The sequence below is a fragment of the Cyprinus carpio genome, chromosome A7 (assembly GCF_018340385.1).
Source record: "Cyprinus carpio isolate SPL01 chromosome A7, ASM1834038v1, whole genome shotgun sequence".
In the NCBI taxonomy this organism is placed as follows: domain Eukaryota; kingdom Metazoa; phylum Chordata; class Actinopteri; order Cypriniformes; family Cyprinidae; genus Cyprinus; species Cyprinus carpio.
The window spans coordinates 25,004,576-25,026,442 of NC_056578.1; the positions used below are offsets into that span (position 1 = coordinate 25,004,576).

General features: G+C 38.6%; 1 protein-coding gene across 3 annotated transcripts in view; it reads right to left on the reverse strand.

The window, feature by feature from the left end:
- LOC109083860 (T-cell immunomodulatory protein-like) overlaps positions 1 to 21,867 on the reverse strand; it is a 124,555-nt gene that overhangs the window by 50,095 nt on the left and 52,593 nt on the right. For all 3 annotated transcript variants that reach the window (XM_042760584.1, XM_042760583.1, XM_042760585.1), the window contains one exon: positions 11,306 to 11,454. In XM_042760584.1, coding sequence (XP_042616518.1) covers positions 11,306 to 11,454 — 149 coding nt within the window. The remainder of the gene's footprint in view (positions 1 to 11,305; positions 11,455 to 21,867) is intronic.

Below are 21,867 nucleotides of genomic sequence, written 5' to 3' on the forward strand. Positions count from 1 at the left end.
CAGGGGCTACCTGTGGCTAAAAACATGTGTTTTTCAGGGAATAATGGCTAGTGGTTGCTGTTCTTCTGATCATTTCTCACCTTACATTGGTGGGTCGCACTAAGGCAGCCTGTTCATATAGTTTGCCATCCACTGAAGCAACAGTCAACGCTGTTTTGAATGATATTACACAGTAGCTATGTGACACAAACCCATAGTCAAACGCATACACTCCCCCAATTAAAGGGCAATTCAGATTCAGTTTAGAAGGCAAATTAAAGGAATAGTTTAGGGATAGAAAATTAACTTACCTTCATGTTCTTCCAAACCTCTATGTTTTTAATTTTACGTATGTAAAAACAGAAGAACGAAAGTCAAAGAGGATTGGAACGACATAAGAGTAAGTAAATGATGACAGAATTGCAAACTATCCCTTCAAAAATAAATTAAGCAACCTTGAGGTTTCTATACCTGATAGAGTTGAGAAAGACATGAAATTATTGTGGTGAAGCAGCTGGATTGGAGACTCAAACCCCCATCCCAGCAGATACAGTATTAGGAGGAGTTAGGCCACTTGTACTACAACGAATGGAAGAAATCATAACGTGGATGTAGAAACTCCAGCTATTCTGATACAAGAGGCAATTGTTTTTAAGATAAAGGCATCACCTGTTTTTGCACCTGCACATCGAAGCAGAGAGGTGATTAGAGCAGTTCAGAAGCACACAGAGAGAAATAGAGCGAGAGAGAGAGAGAATGATAAAGTCTCTGAGGAGCTCTGCTAAGCCAGAACACACCTGCTGGCCCACAAGATGGGCACCCACCTGCTGCCTGACTACAGATCAGCTCATACCTCTACACCCCACCTGTGTTCACGAGAGAGCTGGGGTCCACCACCACACATCTCATTACAGAGCTCCTCTACATCTGAACTGCCATGAAAAGATCCTTGATAGAGATGTCAGAAAGATGTTGGAAAAAATGTGATCCAGCACTTCATAATTGTAACATCTGGATCAAGTCCACCCTAATCACCAGATAAGTGTTCTTGGCAGCTCTGTTGGTGGGTATGGAAGAGCGACAAGAGGTGGAGAGAGACAGACGAGCAAAGGCCTGGTTACTCTCGTCCGCGCTGGAGCCGGCGCACAAATGGATTTTCAGTGCAGCCCTCCGGCTGTTTAGCTGTGCTTTCCTCTGCTGATTCTATTTGAATTGACAAATGAAAATAAATTTGATTTTCAATGGTGTCCTTTACATTAAAATTCATTAGGTCTGCAGGACTTAACAGGAGTGGGGATGATGTCTAGCCTCATTGGTGGGACACAGCCAATTGCCATTAAAAAAAAATAAAAAATCTCTTAAATACTTTGGGCCCTTCCAAATATCTCTGTTGTAGATCAACGCATTATTCCTCTTCCCTGACAAGCTCTGGTGGGCATCCCGAGGCTGTTGATGCAGAACGTTAATTAATTTTCAGCGTAAATGGGCAGGAATGGAGAGGGGGTGGGACCATTAGCCCACGGCATATCGGCAGTCCTATCGAGTGGGTCATTTGCATGAGGGGAGAATGACTTTGATGTACAAAAGTGACAGGAGAGAAAGAGAGAGTTAGCAATAGAGGAGCACGAAGGAACTGGGAAACACCCTGTTAATTGCCCTCTTGTGTGTAGAGGAGGAGCTGCTGGCAGGCAGTGGAGGAGTTTGGCGCATTTGACAGGATGAGGTGAGTAACAGGAGTAGCCTTCAGCAAACTCAATCATGTTCGGCCACAGCCAGAGACTTCAGCATGCACCAATGGGAATGTAGTTTATTTTCCCTTCTTCTATCTCAACACACAAACCAACATATGGACAGTCACTGACAAGTATAGGGACATACATACACAAACACACTGCTCTAACATACTTGTTTCTGTGTACAAATCTAAATTCATTTTTGATTTAACATAAAAACAAACTCCTTTCCCTTGCCTTTATCTTTTCACTATAATCATTCTTTATTTTCATGAGCTGCTGTCTAATGTGTCTCTCTTTTCCTCTCAGACACAGAGGAAAGTTGATTTAATCACAGCTAGCAGCCACTTCATTTCCGGAGGATTGTTAACTGCGTGCCAAAATCAGACTGGAGCTCTTATGTTTGATATGTACCTCTTAAAAAGACTGATGGAGACAGACTAATAAATGTAATGAATAAATAATGAATGAATAAAAAAACCCAACAATTTCATGATCTGTTCCACTCTTTTTTTTTTTTTATAAATTATTTATAGTACAGTCAACAAAATAAAAGCGATATAGTTAACATAATGTTTTATTATGAGACTGTATTCAAGGGACATTTTCAACAGGGTGATATGCCACAGGTTAGACTGTCTAATTTGTTGCTATCCCTTATTTTGATATTAAGTTTTTCCTAAAGCTAAGATGAACTAATGATTATATTTTAGTTAACTGGACAATTAAATGCAAAAATGTTGGCTTAACTGGTGAAAAGACGTTGGTTCAACAATCGTTGGACCAACCTAGTATTAATTGTAAATTCGATTTGTAAATGCAAGTTAACAAGCATACAAGTTGGGTTGGAGGTTGGAGCATGCGCACTGTAACGACCATGAAGTTGGCGCATGTGCAATGAAGTGTGCCAACACTGAACAGACGAAAAGGAGCCTCACCCTAACTGTGGTGGATACGGTGAATAAGCTAAAGTCCCAAAAAGTCAGCGAATTCCTTTAACTTGCACTTATATTGCTAGTTTTGTAACATGTTTTGTGTTAACAATTTATAATGTTAAACATAGAACATTTAAAGTATTTAGTAACGGTTGAATGTGATAACACTTTGAATGTTGTTTTTTTTTTTTTTTTTTTTTTTTTTTTTAACTATATCAGCTGAACAAAAGATCTTAAGTTGGGAGATGTGAGATTTTTTAATTGATTTGGTTTAGTTGAATTATTTGTTTTTAAGTTTTGAGTAAACTCAAAAAAGCTGTGCAGCAAATTGCCTTGTAATTTTAAGTTATGTCAACTTTTCTTTTTTTACAGTGTGACAGCGATAAAATATGACAGATGTAGTGTTATCAGTTTGGAAAGTTTAACAGATTCTGCTGAAAGCACTCGTATATAATGTACAAAGAACAAATAAGAGCAAAAAAACATTCTTTGTATCAAGAAGCAAACTATATGACTTGAGCTGAATCTTAATGTGACCATTAGGAAGGGAAAAATCCTGACATGCTGGATGCGTTCCAGAAAACAACATTGTGTCCAGATGTTTTATCAGGCAAAACAACGTCCTCGCCAGACGCATGAAAATGAGGGGCGATGGAGCACTCTCACTGCTGTCTACATAATCTCAACCTTAGCTCTGAGGTCAGAGGTCACTCTCTCGCTTTTGAGGCTACCACAACATTTAATCTCTGCATCAGTGCAGAATGCTTGAGTGGAAAATGATTACACAACTTCTTAACGCTGTATCAGAGGGACAAGATCACACTGCTGCTAATGATGAGATCTTAAGCTTTGGATTCATGGAAAAGCTAAAGAATTCTGATCAATGTGTTCGTACTGCAGAAGTGTGATCTAATGAGGCCGAGATGGTGTGATTGTGTATTATTTACAGTACACGGCCAGAAGTGAACAAAAAAATCAACGCAAGCAGAGCTGTGTGAAGATGAACAAAGCCAGTCTTCTTCTTAGCCCTCTTAAAGTGATTTTATTGGTGAGTCAGAGGGCTGATGACCAAGCTCTTCTGCCACTCTTCATTTCATCTGAAGCCAAACAAGCACCTGGGCAGGACACCAGCGCAGAGGAGAGCCGAATGGGAAAGGAAGGGAGTGTGTAGCAGATGGGCCAGGTATTTGACATGAAATCTGCTGATAAAGAGAAGATTGAAAAGCGTGCTTGCTTAGCTGTTCTCAACTATCTTTCCTCTCTCTCTCTCTATCCGAATCAGACCAAGGGCCAATTCAACAGCCAAACAGCAGTGAGGGAAAATAAAGCTGAAGGAGGACACAGAAGCAGCAGAGTAGGTGGAAGAAAATGACAGGAAAGAGAATGCACACTTTGTTCTCTTGAGATGGCTGTAGTCATGCCTAGTCACACTGTTAAACATCCATAGTAAATGTGTGTAAAAGCGTGTCACAGAATCAGTTCTGTGTGTGCATGTGTAGCAATGTCAATTTTGGGCAAGTCCATTCACACTGCAGATATCATAGCAATCCCCTGAGGCAGCTATTTTCTATGTAGCCGAATGGGGGAAGACTGAAATTTTCAAAACTGTTAATCAAGATTACATGTCAATAATGTATTTCAAAGCAGCAATTTCTGACGTAAAGTACTGGTACTTTGACACTCAATTCAGGACAGGCAGCTGCTCTGGGTCTTCACTAGGGATGTGCACGACGACTAATTTGACTGTCGTTTAAATGGAAGTTTTGTATCTGACTAGTCGACTAGTCTAAAAGCAAGAAGCCCCCAAAAGATGGTAAGAAAAAAAAAAAAAAAACGTTGTGTGTGCGTGTATATAATAGCCTACATTTGAAATACTTAATCTATGAATCTATAAGAGATATATTTAAACCGTTTAGGTGGGTGTGTCTGCTGCGCACTGACGACAGGTAACTGATCCAACACAAAATATAGCCCATTTTTTATGAACATAATTATTTTAGGAATTATTAAACATAAACGTATTAGTATCAGAAATGGATTTGAATATATTACAATGAATAATATGATAGCCTCTGTTAATATTGCTTTATACTGAAATAAAAAGCTTAACTTCTTGGAAATAAAGCCTTTAAATGTCGTTAAATCCGTAATGTATTTAGTAAGTTATTTCTCTGAATAAGTTATGATGTGTAAATTTTTAATGTCCTGATTGAGAAACATCTATTTCAGACTCTCCAAGATCGAGCAAATATGTTTACTAGCATTACCATTTCCATGTAAAATGTTGTATGTTGAGGTTGTGTCCGTCTGATGTTTATCATGTTCATGATGTTCGCTACTGTAATGAACGTAGGTTTTTAATAAGTAGGGGAAATTCCCGATATTAAAAAAAAATAACCATTTACATGCCTGGGGTGCTTGCATGTACAGAGATACTTCAGATTTAAAAACGCTGAATTTTTATGTGATGTTTTCTCATAAAAATCATACAATTTCCTATTAATTCAATAGAACGTTTACGCACACTAGGGATTAACAATATGGCGTGCATGTTGCTGTTTGGGAACGCGGTCGTGTAAGACATAATACAGAAATACTTTGATGACAGACTTTGCTCAGGCATTTCAGAATGACTATAACAACTTTTCAGATGTTGTGGAACGAGATCAGTTCACTGCTAGTCAAGTTATCCCGCCTCATAGTGCAAAGTCAAATATTTTTTTTATATGCGCTTGGAGGAATTTATTTGCAAAATGCATTTCCATCTCCCATTATTCGCATTAATCCTTTTTGCATGAGTCAAAAAACACATCAAGCAAGTGTTAAAACTTTTTTGCGAATTAAGGGATTTTTATTTGAAATTTGGTGTTTCCATCACTTGTTTCTCATTCGATTCTTCAAAATGCGCATTAAAACAGGCTGATTGAAACATATTCCTGCACGTGAAAAACGTGCTTAGCAGGAACTGAAGTCGCGCACACAGAGATAACGAATAGCAAGTCAACAGAATTTCGGAAAGCGCCTGGACATCACGCAGCACCACCGAAGTGGGTCTTCGAGGAATAGACAGTGTGGACGGGATCGCAGCGGCGGCGGGCTGTAGTGATTGACATTAGCTGGCTTTGGCTAGTCTCTAAGCTAATGCCTACGTGCCTGTATTGAATATGATTACGCATCGCTCCAGTAGAGTTATTGTAAGCCAATTTGACATTACGCAGTTTACACAAAACTTTTCCGTTTCCTTCTAATTCAAAATAACCCCACACCTTGCTCATCTTTGACGGGGACACTTTTGAGCTCGCCACAACTGACACAAAGAAAACTCTTGTGAGGCCTGAGGTAAAAATGTAGTTTACGTTCCGCAACACTTTTAAAAATAATGTATTATTTTTCAAATATTTTATTTTAACTTATTTAAAATGTTTTAAATGTAACAATGGGAATTTGATCGTAACATAAAATGATGGTTATTTAAATGATATATTTTTTTTTTCTGTCGTGTAATCGACTATTGTTTTCAGTGTCGACTAGTAGGAGCTGTACTGTTTAGTTGACTAGTTAACTAGACCCGCATATCCCTAGTCTTCACTTGTCATATTAAATCAATTTTGTGGCCAAAATGCTTGCCTTGGCAAGATATTAAAGTAAACATTTTGTCAGTCAATGTGTAGTAGACAAGCGGGCAAAAAATGTGTTTATGATGTCATTATCAATCAAATAGCAACACTGACAAGAATGAAAGAAAGCACGAAAGATAGAAAGGAACTCACTTTCTGGACAACTTAAGCAACTTCAATAAGCCTCAACTTTAGATACTGAAAAACTTCAAAGCACTTTCTTTTATGGCTTTTATTCAACTTTTCAATAAATAAATCTCAAAAATAAAGCATAATTAATTAAAAACAAAAAAAAAAAAAAGTGGAGAAAGAGAGAGATCAGTGTAGTATAAAGCCATAAAGCAAATTCTAAATATCTCAAAATGTTGACATTGTTTCAGCTGAAAAAGACACTGTACTCAGCTTTTCCTTACCCACAGTCATGTTCTCAGAAAGTGACACACAGTGACTTACACTAACACAAAATGATCTCTACTGTATATATACACACAGTGAAGGATAAAATGGGAAGGTGCGTGTCAGAGGTACAGAATATCGTCAGTGAAAGAAACATACAGCGACTTAATCTCCTCCAGAGCTTCTCCACATCAGTGTCAGCATGTGAACTGGACTCATGTAGTCAGTGATGGACTGAGGCTTGACTTCTGCCTAGAAATACTACCACTCCAGCAGTAAGTCAGTGGTATGTCCACACACACTTATGTGCTATAGATGGGGCAATCTAAATACTGCTCTCTGCTTCAAGAACAGGAGGCAGATGTGATAAGAACGTCAGCACTAAAAAGCTCTTTGTGTGTGTGATTTGAGGTTGAATTTAAATCAAAATGAAGCCCATTTACTTTTTTAGTACAGGTTTATTCTCTTAATGTGGATGATTCATCAGTTCTGCTGACGTCAACCAAGTCTAATTTTCACAATCAAGTCAATTCCTGATGGACAAAATAATAAAAATTTTCACTCAGTAATACATCAAAATACAGAAGCAAAATAGGATTTTAAAGGAAAAGTTCACCCAAAAATGAAAATTGTGTCATAATTTAACCACCCTCATGTCGTTCCAAACCACTATGACTTACTTTCTTCAGAGGAAAAATAAAAACGTTTTAGTGATTTAAAAAAAAATAAAAATTCATACAGTGATAGTCAATGTGTTCCACTGATTTCAATTTTACAGACAAAAACAATTCTTCAAAATATCTCCTTTTTGTTCAACAGAAGATACAGTTTGGAACAACATGAACGTGTGTAAATGATGACAATTTTCATTTTTGGGTGAACAATCCCTTAAACACTGTGCTATGATGAATAAGGCATACAATGTCACTGGTAGCTCTGTAAGACTGCGCAAAAAAGAAAACACATCTAGGATGCTGTTCAACCACACAAACAGACTGGTCTTGAAAAGAAAACTGCAACTTTCAAAATTAAGACTTATGATTTATGAATGTAACAACTGCTAAAATGTCCTTTCCACCCAGGCACATGATTATGATTTAAAATCTAAAATTTCAGACTGAATTGGAAACTTTCAAATTGGTAAGAGAGAGCACAACAGAAGTTAAAAATAGCATCTACACCTCACGACCAATGACATCCCTTTATCTTACATTGCCTAAAGAGGATATGACAGAGAGAGAGAGAGAGAGAGAGAGAGAGAGAGAGAGAGAGAGAGAGAGAGAGACTAAGTGACAGAAGTCCAATGAGAAGTGGAGAGAGAGGCTGATGAGGCGGTCTGAAGCTGAAGAGGATGGAGAGATGAAGAACCCTTGAAGAGATAAAAAAGTTGAAACACGGAATTTTATACAAACATGTTTTAATCAACTGATGGTCCCGAAACATTCAGATGAGTATAAATCTTTACACTTGCCATATCTGCTGAAGACTATGCATGCCTCATTTAAAACAAGTGTGAAGCTCTCAGTTCAATTTTAAATGGGTTTGACTTTGAAAATGTCTCTGGCTGGTTGGGTATACTCTATCACCCACCCACCCACTCGCTTGCTCAAAAAAAAAAAAAAAAAAACCTCACCAACTCCAATACACTCTATCACCTCAGAAACCATGACAACCTTTGTTCACAAAATGGGCTGGATGCCGTTTAAAGGGTTTTGGGGAGAAAAAGAAAGAAAGAAAGAAAGAAACTGCCACAACATTATTCATCTAAATCCATCACATATCAGGATGCTTCCTCTGACCTCATGAACATATGAATATAGCCCCCTTTAGACAACCACTAGCCCCAAATATTCAACATAAAAATATTTGTTCACTAAATTCTTCCTTTTTTGTTTTATTCAAAGATATTCAAATACACATTCAATCGGTAAAAAATGGAATTAAAGTTATGGAATAAGCTTTATTCGAGTGATGCTGTTTGAGCATAAAAAAGATCTGCAAAGTTACAAAGCTCAAAGTCCACTTCAAACGGAGATATTTTATTCAACAGAAATCACTTTGCAAAAACTACAACGAATGACTCGTTTGGACTACATGGCATATTTTCCGTGATTTGTGATATCACAAAGATCGACGAATGGGATGAGATTTTGAGCTGCACTAGAGAAGGCAATGAATGTTATCACTATGCTGAGGACACGCTAGCTTTACCAAGGCAGACAAGCTTAGAGTGGATACAATCATCCGGGTTTAAATTGTGCTCAAATTTATTTGATTTTGATGCAATATTTACACTGAAGCTCACAGCAGACGGCTATGGTAAGGGGCATGACATTTCCCGACCAGGCGCCGAGTGATGTCAATCACAACACAGACTGGCCCAGCTAACCAATCACAGCGCATTTTGTATTTCAGAAGGCGGGCCTTTATTTAATACAGGAACTATTCCAGCCGTTCATGCCAGGCTGGGGAGAGAGGTGTTGTAATAATGTAAAATGTGAAAAATAATGTGTTTTTCGAACAACCTAGTATGAGAGCCTGTTCTAGTACCACCCCAAAACAAAATCAAGACCTTGTAAAAGAGCATAATAAAAAAATTTAAAAAGTGAGTGTGAAGAGTGTGAAAAAAGAAAGAGGAAAGAGAAGAAGAAAAAAACTTAATGAAAAAAGGCAACCAAGTGTGCCCTTAATGATATAATTGCAGAAAGTGAGGTAAACCACAACACGACCAAAGATTCATATAAAGATGCTGCGGTCTTTAATGAGAAGGTTCATGGGAGGGTTTAGAGTGATCCAAGCACAGATTAGTGTGAGATAAGAAAGTGGCCATCTGTGAGGAAAGGAGGTTTTAACATCCAGCTCCTGGCTGATGAGAATCAGATCACTCTCCTTGGCATCTTAGCCATTAAGAGGCGATGGTAATGACAACAGGACGATTGAACACACACTGGTGTATCTCTGAGGTCTCTGGATGCATGTTGCCTGATTACTATGAAAGTGCTGATGATGAGATTGGCTGTGGGGTGATTAGATGAGACTATAGCAACACTAAATCCTTATGACACGAGTGGAAGGTTAAGCCTCTACTGACTTAAAGATTAGGTCAACTTAATGTATTAAGCATGAAGACCATACACTAAAGACCAAAAATAAGCAGATCATAAAAAAGAAAAGCGTTTTCTAGGATTCTGTGTGTGTGGCTAAACTGACTCATTTGATTCTCTGAGTCCAGACACAAACCTCCTGCCCTTCAGGATGATGTGAAGTTGTCTTTGTTTTCTAAAAGCAGCCGCAGAGCCTCTAGTATCTTATCTCAATCAGAGGGCTGATAATGCCCTTCCTGCTGTTCTTTCAGGCCTGCCTGTCCTCACTCAGGTCAGGCCAGATCGAAGACAGGCGACAAGCTTCTGGCTCTTCACAGGCACTTGCTCTATCACTTTTGTTGATGGCAACACTTTGCTAACACTCAACCAACCTTTACCCTGTCATTTATTCACTGTTAACAGAAGAGTGACTGCAGTGTGATGTATGATGCAAAAAATGCTATTTTAAGTTATTCAGTAGGAAAATATCATGGAAAACCAATATTTTTTTTTTTTTTTTTTTTATATGTTTGATGCATGACAGACATACTCTAACACATGGAAATTATCCCCACAGTCCATTTACAGAAAGCTGCAAAAACTGATAATTCCAAAATCAAAATAATATTCAACATAAATGCAGCATGGTCAGATAGAAGGTGGAATATGATCATGTAAAAATATTATAAGTGGAGAGGAAAAACATAAAATGCCTCAAAAGTGTAGAAAGTTTCCCATATTCTTGCTTTATCAGGATCATCCAAGAAATGCATCAACTTAAGGTTTAAATTCTTTCAAGGAGAAAAAAAAAGAGAAGGAACAAATGCTGCAGTGCTTTGAAAAACAGCTACTGTGTTAACAAAAACATCTTATTTAGATAAAAGGAAAAGTAATAAATGTTGGGTTTTAGCCCTGGTTTGTTTCTTAGGAAGTAAAATACTTGTATGTTTGCAAAAATGTTTAAGCACTACTTGCTAGGTTTAAAAATGTAAAAGTAATATGGTGCTGAGAGTTTTTCTTTTAAACGAAGTATAGGTTCTTTCTCTACGATTCAATATTGTTAAAAAATAACACAGAAGTCACTGCCTTCGAGAGGTGCGTCCTAATGCACCACATGTACTCTATACAAAAGTAACTTGTGTGAAAAAAAAAAACTTCTTAAGAGTAGGTCCTCCATTCCAGTAAAGTATTTTACTCTTTAGATTGAGATGTTTTGTTTTGCATAAACCAGTTTCTGGTATATCTACCTCAAGATGATGTGCAAATATAGTGTTTTAGTGCGTTATGAAACAAGTGAAACATGATCATAGTTTCATAATGTCTCCATTCATATATTTTTTTTTCACCATTATCATAACCAATGCTTTATACAGAACTTTAATCAGATCCTATGTAAACAGTACTCATTATTTGAGCAGTAATTTCACTGGATGCTCTCTTCCTCTCGTGCAAATAATCAGTTGTATCATTACTTTTGCTCCTATTTGCGCAATTATTGATATAAACAACATTATTTGTACTTGAGTACAGATTTTGGCTATCCATCACTGATGCTGACTTACCTAGCACTGGTGTTATGGAGGATGACGAGGGCATCAGGAAAACCATCCAGGTTGTAGTCTCCTAAGTGCAGGGTGATGGGAAAGTCTGGAGAGGGCACAAATCCCCACACAGAATCCTTCCTCCTGAAGTCTGTCAGCACTGGCACCCACTGGAGCAGCAAAGAAAGACAATTCAGGTACATCAGCTATCATTTATTACAAGAGATCACTGCTAAACTAAAAGAAAAGCAATATAGCTTTATAAAAGTTAACAATATTCACACCACAGTTCAATGTGGCCCTTGACATGAATCCCTTTATTAAGTATAATGCAGAAAGTACAAATATAAATTTGTTAAAAATATATATTACTGTGCATTAGACGTGAAATACTGTGACACTTTGAACAAAGTTAATGCTAATGCACAAGATTTGAAGTCCAAAGTTCTTCTGATTTTTTAAAGTAACATTAAGCCTGTGTTATACTTTCTGCATGAGCAATCCGGACGCCTACACGGACAGCATGGGCGCGGATTACTTGCATTTATACTGCTGAAAGTGTACGCTGATGGTCCGCTCCTCACCAAACATGTGAACAAACAACTGCCCAGAATTATTGCACATCTGGCTGTCTTTATATTGTTTTATCGATGTACAGCTTCGAGTAGCAACGGGCTTCTTCACACAGCCTGCACATGTGCAATTGGTGCTTTTGAAGCCTACTGACCGTGCATACATGTCTGCGCGGTCACAAAAGATGGGAGGCACACGGTCGTCCACTCAGAGCCTCCGCGCACACTCTCCGATGACAATTTTTACGTCACGCGCACCATAGCAGACACTAACGGACGCGGAAAGTATCACACAGGCTTAATATAGCATTAAATTATAAAATTTGTTAATGTTATGATGAATTTGTCAGGGTAGGGATGTTTTAAGCAATTGAATCAGTTTAGGTGTGTCACTTGTCTGATATGAGTCACATTTAACAGGTCATGTGAACAACCTTGCCAAAAATAAATAAAAATTTTGGACTGATGCAGTGTGGCATTATGGTCCTCTCACTCTCTGGGTAGGGTCATTTGCACGCTTCCGGGGGAGGCACAAGTACAGATGCTACAGGCTTCACTCACTCATGAATGTAAAACAGAGAGCCAGGTGCATCTCTGCATGTTTGCATCCATATGGATAGAGGCACACAGACAAGTGGGACGGAGAGAGAGATTACTAGAGATATGTAGGGAGGGGGGAGATGGACACAAGTGAGAAAGTGAGAAAGAGAGAATGCAGGAGAAAGAAGGCAGAGCATTCTGTAATGGCTGCTAATAAGATTTTCTCCTGGCCCTCGGTACACAACCAGAATTAGCAATGCTGAAGGTGGATCAGGCAAAAAGAGGGTGTGTGTACAGTATTTCTACAAACTATTTTGCATTTGTACAAAAGAATATGTCTAAAGCTGATATTGACAATATCTCTAAAGCAAGAACTAACTGATGTTAGTCTCCTCTCCATTGAAAAAGAAAATAGAAGTCAAGCTCGTGATTCATGGTGTGCACTGTAGACTAGCCACCTCATTATGGGTAAAGGTGAGAGTCTTGCAATGTTTGTTTACATTGCAGAACCATTTCCCAGACAGATTATCTAGGACTATTTCAGTTAAACTATGGCTTAAAATTTTATATGTAGTTCATACAGTTAATGATATAACAATAACAAAACATACAAACAGTTGAAATCATCACAATAGCCAAACAATTAAAGATATGATAACTAACCTATATACCATCCGAAACATAAACATTCAAAAAACTTCAGAACATTAATAACTTGCTAGAGATGTAACAAGTACTGACTGCCAAATACATAACAATAACTAACATTTAAACTACTAGAGTGTAGATATAACAACACTAACTGTCAAACAGTTAGAGGCATTACAATAACTAACCTTAAAACATTAGAGACATAGCACTGTAACTAACCTTTAAGCCATTAGAGTCGATTTAAAACAATTACTAACTTTGAAGGTGAAAGGTGGCTGATTCCATAGGCTAATGCCAGCGTCCAAAAAACTTGTATTAGCCTATAATTTTTAGATAAGATTGTGGGACATGCTAAAGTGCTTTATCAGAAGATCATAAAGATCTGCTAGATGATTAAGGGAGAATAAGATATTTAATGCACGATGGGGCTTGATCATTAAGGGCTTTAAAAACAAACATCTTAAATCAACATCCTAAAATCAACAGGAAGCCTGAAGGGGACTAAAATTTGAGTGATATGACTGTATTTTTTTTATTTTTTTTTGGGCTGATGTTACAGTAACAGCCTTGCAGCAGCATTCTGGCATTCTTGAATCTTCTGAAGATTGAGCAACACCAAGATAGACGGAATTACAATAATCGTGAGGAAATAAAACTGTGAATAACTTTCTCCAAATCCTGCTAAAACAAAAATGATGAAAATTTAGAAATGATTTGTAGCTCATAAATAATGTTCTTGAAAAAAGTTAATGTGTTTGGCTCAAAGTTCAAGAATGACACCCAAATTTCTTACCTCAAGCAAAATTGAAGGAAAATGATTACCAAGCTCATAAACCAGCCAACATCTTGTTTTCAGGGGACCAAAATAATTATTTCTGTTTTGTCATTATTGAGCTGGAGACAGTTATTTGATAACCAAGACTGTCCTTGAAGCAGTCCAGAGAAGGCTGGATGGAGTCACCAGTTTTCCAAGGCAAATATAGCTGAGTTTCATCATTATAGAAGTGAAAAGTAATATTATGTTTACCAATAATACTTGTGAGAGGAAGATTAAAAAAGCGGACTCAGTATAGACCCCTGAGGAACCCCACTCACAATAGGGGCTGAAGATGAGGCAAACTTGCTCAAACTTACTGAAAAAGTTCTTATATTTAAGACAAGAACTAAACCACTGTAAGGCTATGCCCTTGCTAAGGCTATGCAGACCCAATGTTCCAGAAGAGAAAGAGGGATACCATGGTCTATTTTATCAAAGGCAGCGGTAGGACAGAGTAGCAATAATACAATGTTTGTCCCTGAGTCAACAACTAGTAATAAGTCACTGGTCACTTTCAGCAAACCTGACTCAGTGATATGATGAGTCGTAAAACCCTGATGAGACATAACAATAACTAACCGCTAAACATTAGAGATATAACAATAGCTAACTTTCAGAGTTAGAAACATAAAAATTGCTTCTGTAAGGAAAATCTAAGGTTTGTTAAAATCAAATCCCATATAGAGATTGTGGTAGAGCGTGGAGAGGTAACTCACACAACCTTGAGTTACATGATGTCACAATGTGTGATGGTTAAATGTCAAGTTTTTTTTTCATGATTGCCAACTATGAAAACATCTTCAAATTATGAGAAACAAGGTCTACTTATAAATTCATTCTGCCAGATATCCTATGATGAGCTGAATGAATGACAACCAAGAAAGACACATCCTCAGTACTCACTGACCTATGTTTACTCTCATTTTCCCTCTCTCTCCTGTCTTGTTTCTTGCTTTCTTTCTTTCTTTCTTTCACTCTCTCAAATTAATGAATGTTTAATGGTTCTTAAGCTCCTGGAGCACTTCCCTCCCACAGTACTGCTGAGCCAGACCTCAACCCCCACCACAGGTCCTAAGTAAGCAGTTCTGACTGATGGGCTGTTAAAACAGGTTATGAGACGTTATGACAGCTTATGGGCACACTTACCGATGACTCATCATAACAAAGTGGAAATACTGACAGGGTTTTAAATTAAAACATGCTTGGCAAACCATTTCTAAACTAGGGCCATTATTGTTGAGAACCTCAATGCTGAAATAAAACAAATGATCCTTATGAAAGACTCTGAGTTGGTGTACATGCTGGTACGTGTTGAGACATTATAAAATGCATGCACACATTCAGTTCTGTTCCTGTGTGTGTGAGCTATCCCAGAGTCCTTTACACCCATTCTACTATTAAGAACTACAGTAATGCTTCATATACAAAAAGAAAACCATATCTTTCTCTCCAGAAGCCACTCACACAGAATGGCCTTAACTCCCAGCTGAATTACTCTGAGTTGAAGACTCTTTTCATTCAACATAGAAATGATTATGCAAACAGTCATTGCCCTTGTGGCCATCTACAATCAGCTTCCATCACTCCGTGTCTGCTTGTGTAAATTAACTTATATCAGTGCTGACTGCCGGTTAATGCTAAGTCTTATTGATTTATTAGGGAGGGTAGATGGAAATCACAAGGCTGTGGGCTGACATTGTGGTGAACACGGAATGGGTCTACTCAAGTCCTTCTAGCTGATATAGTCAAACTGATCCATGTTTGAGATCATTACTACTCTGATAATGAGTGTTTTCAAACCTTTAAATTTAAGAATGAACTGTCTCTGACAGCAAGTGACACTTATAGAAAAGCAGAAATACACCGCTTTCCAAGGTATGCAAAGCGCTGCACAGTTTTCCATTTCAGACACCCAGTTGTCATGGAGAGGAAATTAAGTATTTACAGTATACACAGGTTTTCAAAAGCCATTCTGACGTTTTTTTTTTTTTGGTACCGTTTATCAAATAACGACAAATACAGAGTACAGAGACAGCAGAGTTGCTTTGGATTTTTCCTCTGTTATTCACTGTCGTTTAGCAAAATGATCCATTCGTGAGTGCCAATGTTTGTATTGGTCTGAACAGACACATTAGCAGCTGTTCATTCAAAATGTTTATCACGCCAAATTTTTACAGCAAATAGTTTTTGTGGAATTAACAGGCCTTTAGAAGGTTAAGGAAAGGCAAGAGAGAAAAACAGCAAACACGAAAGACTGAGACACGATTGAGCCAGCAAAGGTATTGAGCATTAGATGGCGAGACATGTCCTGCTTTACAATGAAAAGCGAGAACTGCTTGCATGTGCCAAGCCTGGCATGCAGACAGTAAGTCTGAATATGAGCAGGTTTGATCTACATTGAAAACATCCTTCAAAAGTTTAAAAATAACCCAAACCAGCTGCCGTTGGGAATAGGTGTTGGCAGCATTAGCTGCTGGCCAATGAAGACTGTTGGCGGCAAGCCAGCCTGGCAGTGTCGACCTGTACCATTGCACAAACAGCCTAGACGCTACATGCACCGGCATCCCTGAACTCTATTGCTGACGGAGGAATGGAGGAGGCCAGCAGGGTCACACAATGAGGGATGTAAAAGGCACAGTGCAGAATTAATGCAGAAATAAGCTCGATGGGATGTGACTGGCAAAATGTCCTGCTTATCAGCAGCCTTTGGAGAAATGTGAACAGGTTTTAAGTCAATAATTCAAGGCTAGTAAACAGATTATACTTTAAGCCACCATACGACCAAGAGAGTATTTCCCACCATCTGCTTCACACAGACCTGGACATTCTGACAGGTCAGGGGGGATTTGGGCTACTCCTCTGGCAGGTGCCTAGAGAGCCTGTGTACTCCACTCACTGTTTAAAAGGATGTGAGAGCTCATCTGAGAATCAGTCAGGCCTTTCTAACAAAGACTCTGCACATTTATCATCCTGTTTGTGGTGAACGTCAACCTGACAGTTTGTTGAGGCTGACCAGGTGAACATGTGGCATGACTTGTACAAAAAGACACTTTTGCATGTCTAAGACTATAACTGGCCTCTCAGAGTGTGCGTGATGGATGAGAGGAGCGATTAGAAAGCCTGTAGATGAGAATAAAGAAGGGAATAGGTAATTTGTGGTGAATGTGTGGTAGGATGGGCCTGTTGCTGAAGAGAGAGGTAACTCTGCTAGAATCAGCCTCCCATCCAGCTTTCAGCTGCTCTACTGATAAACCCAATCAACCCAAACTGGAGCACACAGACATGCTCTCTCTCTCTCTCTCTCTCTCTCACTCACACACACACACACACACACACACACACCTTAAGTCCAATCAAACAGAAAAGAGTGGGAAGCTAATCAGTGTCATCCAGGATAATGAGACACTCTGTAATTAACCAACTACCATAGAAAACACGCTAATTTTTTTCATTTGGCTTACTGCTTTAAGATGTTTATTGGCTGAACACAGCTGGGAGAGACCTGCATTAATGCCACCGGAACGCCCTGAGCGTCTAGACACTAAGGATGATGGGACACCTCAGCACCAGCGATTACTTCAGTTTTATAGGTTATTGCTCTACTTGTTCACGGCACACATGACAGTTTGTCATGTTATGAGGCAGTAACATCATTTGAAGTGTCTCATTTGTGTAAATGACGACATGAGCCCAGCAAACACCATGCGACCGAATAGCTGAAATGTCAGCGAATTAGACTATATCGTTGTTGCCAAAGTGACGGAGAGGGGAAGAGGGTGAGAATGATCTCTTTAATGCAGAAAACCATGATAGCCTTTCCTTAGCAAAAGTAATGGGGTATTTTAGAGCAGATGCTGTGCACAGAATACAAATGGCCTATTTTCCTCCCTCCCTCATATCAGTCAGGGAGACATCATCACGTTTGCATTGCCAAGACTCCGTCCCCGTGGCTTTGTTTACTAAAGCGCAAAAAGTCCCTGTTTTAGCCGAGCTTCGCTTTCCACCGCTCCCACATCCCAGCTGCGAAGCTTCATTAGGCCAAGAAATTAAAATCAGAGCTCGCCGGTGGGATGAAACCAGACGAGGTGCCATTACATCAATAGGTGCCACTGACAGATCATATGAAAGTTCAATGTCTAATTAACTGCCATCTTTATGACACTCCAGGAGAAAAAAAGGAAAAAAGAAAGCTTCATCCCTCGTTGCATTACGAAGAATGCATGCCATTCCTCCCTGCGTGTGAAAAAGTATCTACAACAGACAGCCTCTTCATTAGCCTCCCTAGAGGAGAGAAGCACAATTTGTAAGGAAATGTGGTACAAGAATCAGGAGACAGGCGTGTCAGATCAGAGGTGTTGATGGCAGGAAAGGTGGGAAGGGTACAGGCTGTTATTACAGCATGCAGTGTTTATGTCTGAAGAGAAAAGACTATAGACATGCACCTGTGAGAGTGCCCAGAACTGAAGGTCACCTGCAGGCAGTGATTAATTTGTAAATAATGAGAGCCGTAGCAAGGACTGGTGGTGGATCTGGCAGTTTGGGGGTGGGGGTTGGTGGGTGAAAAAGTGCCTTTAGCAACATTTTGACACTTCATGAGTGCATACATAGCTTGTAGTGGAAAAAGCTTTGTTGACGATACTGGTGGGAGCGATCTACTGTAGCTAGTGTTGCAATGGCAGCTTGTAGTGAGGTGACAGGTTAACACAAGATTACTATAGCGATGGTAAGTCTCCTAATAATTTGCATTAATGTAATTTGCATGAAGGTGTAAATAAATTTATTTTAATCATATTTTTTAGCCATATTTATTTTTAAATTAATACTTTTGAGCAAGAATGCATTAAATTGATGAAACTGATTTGAAATTCTGAAAAAATATCACATTCTACACAAAAATACTACTGATTAATAATAAAGATTTTTTTAAACAGTAGTTTTATTTCTCAACATCACTGTTTAACTGTATTTTTGATCAAATTAATGCAACCTTGGTGTACATAAGCGACTTCGGAAGAGAATCGGATACTTGTTGTGGAATTCAAATTTCGATTCTGCCTATCAATTACTATGCGCTTTTTTTTTCTTCATCTGTAGACCGTACCTAGTGATCTGGCATGACCTTGCTCGCTAATCTAAGTGCTCCAAAGTTTGGCTACATTTGTGATCAGAAGCCAAAAAAAGCTTTAATATCTTTGATAGCTAAACATGTTGCAAGAGAGGTGTCACCATCAACATGACAAAGCACTTTAATAATAGATGGTTAAGATTGCGAACACGATTCAAACACCAACATGATTCTGTTCCTTAATTACAATGATTCGTCTATTTCATTCCTCAACCTTTGACGTGTGATTACAATGTTGTGATCACTTGTTGGTTCATCCGTGCAGCGTATGATCACACCAGTGTGATCTGAACATTTAAATTTGCGTTTGCGCTGCCATTGACCTACTGTAAAGAGAGCAGCTGTCTGCCATGAATGAAACAGGGATGAACTTAGAAGCTACCAAACACTTCCATGTTTTCCCTATTTAAAGACGGTTACATGAGTAGTTACACGAGTAAGTATGGTGACACAAAATAAACAATGGCAATTTCCTAAGCGGATAAAAATGATGACTATAATCTATGGTGGAAGAGCACTTCGCAGAACTTCGACCTCGGCGCAGTAATATCATCACTCCTGAAAACTCTTCCGCCATACATTATAGTTATCATTTTTTATCCGCTTAGAAAATCGCCACGTTTTATTTTGTGTCACCATACTTACTCGTGTAACTACTCATGTAACTGTCTTTAAATAGAGAAAACATGGAAGTGTTTGGTGGCTTTTAAATTCATCCCTGTTTGGATCCTAAGGAATGAATGGTGCTAAACTAAAGGCTAGCACAGTGGCGCCGCATGCTACAGTGATTGAGTGCATGCACTAAGACGGGAGAGGTACGTATCAACTCGTCTAAGTTGAGGGAAGAACATAGTGGAATATGGAAAAACTGTGGCGTTTTCCTTCAAAGAATGCTGATTCATCCAGTAATGAAACAAGTACATCTTGAGTGAGTCATTTAATCATTAATTCATAAATTACATGTGATTTTGTTTAGTTATCTAATGTTTTTTTCTTTTAGAATCAGGAGAGAACCACAACTTCCATTGGGGAAAAAAAACAAACAAAAAACCTCAATTTATCCAGAATCATGCAGTTCTATTTTGCACACAAACGACTCTTAAAGAGTCCAGTTTTTTATGTAACCTGTTGATTTATGTTCATGGTATTCAGCGCCAATAAATGGTTTGCAAAAAAGAGACACAGGATAAATGTTTGATATCATTATTTAATCACATTGGAATTGAAACTGGGAATCGAAAAGAATCGAAATTGATAAAATTCAAACGATACCCAACCCTAGGAATGACATGAGGGCTTGCAAGCGATGACAGATTTTTCTTTTGTTAGTGAACAATTCCAGTAACATATTATTACAGTATTAATATTGATTAAATTGCCTACATTTTTATTTATTTTTTCAAATAAAGACCTTTCACCGTTTAAAAGCATTAAGCCATGTGGTTACAGATAAAAAAGGAAGTCGTTGGGGAAGTCATGGCCTAATTGTTAGAGAGTTTGACTCCTAACCCTAAGGTTGTGGGTTCGAGTCTCGGGCTGGCAATACCACGACTGAGGTGCCCTTGAGCAAGGCACCGAACCCCCAACTGCTCCCCGAGCGCCGCTGCATAAATGACTGCCCACTGCTCCGGGTGTGTGTTCACTGTGTGTGTGTGTTCACTGTGTGTGTGTGTTCACTGTGTGTGTGTGTGTTCACTGTGTGTGTGTGTGTTCACTGTGTGTGTGTGTGTGTGTTCACTGCTGTGTGTGTGCACTTTGGATGGGTTAAATGCAGAGCACAAATTCTAAGTATGGGTCACCACACTTGGCTGTATGTCACGTCACTTGTTACTTGTTAAAAAACAAACTGTGAAGTTTTGTGATATTTAATTAAATATACAAACAAACAAATAAATAAATACAAATTTTTGATATCTTTGTCACCGATTATTGTGACACTGGCAACAGACATATCACACTGCCCAGAGTAATTCTCAAAAACAAGAGAGCTACATATTCAATATTCATTTCAACAGTTCCAGCACTGCTTCAGTGAGAAATCATTAGTACCAATTATGTTTTCACTCTTTATATTCTTCAGACATAAGAAACGCAAATTACAAATAACTAAGGATTCAAGAGAAGACATCTACAGTAAATGCCATTACTGCAGGACAAACTGTCAAAACAGAGAATTATTATAATCACTCTTAACAAGAGTCAAAGAAAGGTATTTTCAGAGGCATGGTTAGACATGAGATGTGGGCGGTGAACCATATGGTTTGTTTATAACAATAGGAATCGTTTGACCCCAATCTGTAAAGGCCATAGCATAAATGTCTTTCAGACGCGTGTGAGGTTTGATAAACTAAAATAGGTGCTGCATCGTACTGCAGTGGTGCCAGATCAGTAAAGACCCATTCACTGACTAAACAAATGCAAAGTGGATGACAAAAGTTGTCCCTTGACAGACATTTGTGAATGTTAAAGTAGAGAACATTAGCAGGAGTCACTTAAGGAAAGAGCTAATGACTTGGCCTGCGCAGTGCCCTTAGAGGAAAGCTCAGAGGATTTCTTCAGAATTATTTCAAATGACATTAAACAGGAAGGACCAAACTAGCATTTCACAAAAATAGTCAAAGGTTAAAATCCAGAGCTATCAGACATTGCAATGCATGCATACTGCATTTTCTTTATGTAGCAAAATGCACCATTAACCAAGGTTGTACCTTAAACTCTGCAGCACAAACACACAAAGCCCTAGAAAACATTCTGAACACTTTACCAACTGCCTAGTAACCATAGGGGATGTTTAAACCTTCGCAAAAGACAAGAATGCACAAATCTGTGGAGTTTTCTGTTGAGTTCTGTGCGCTGTGTTTCTTGGAGGAACTGTTTA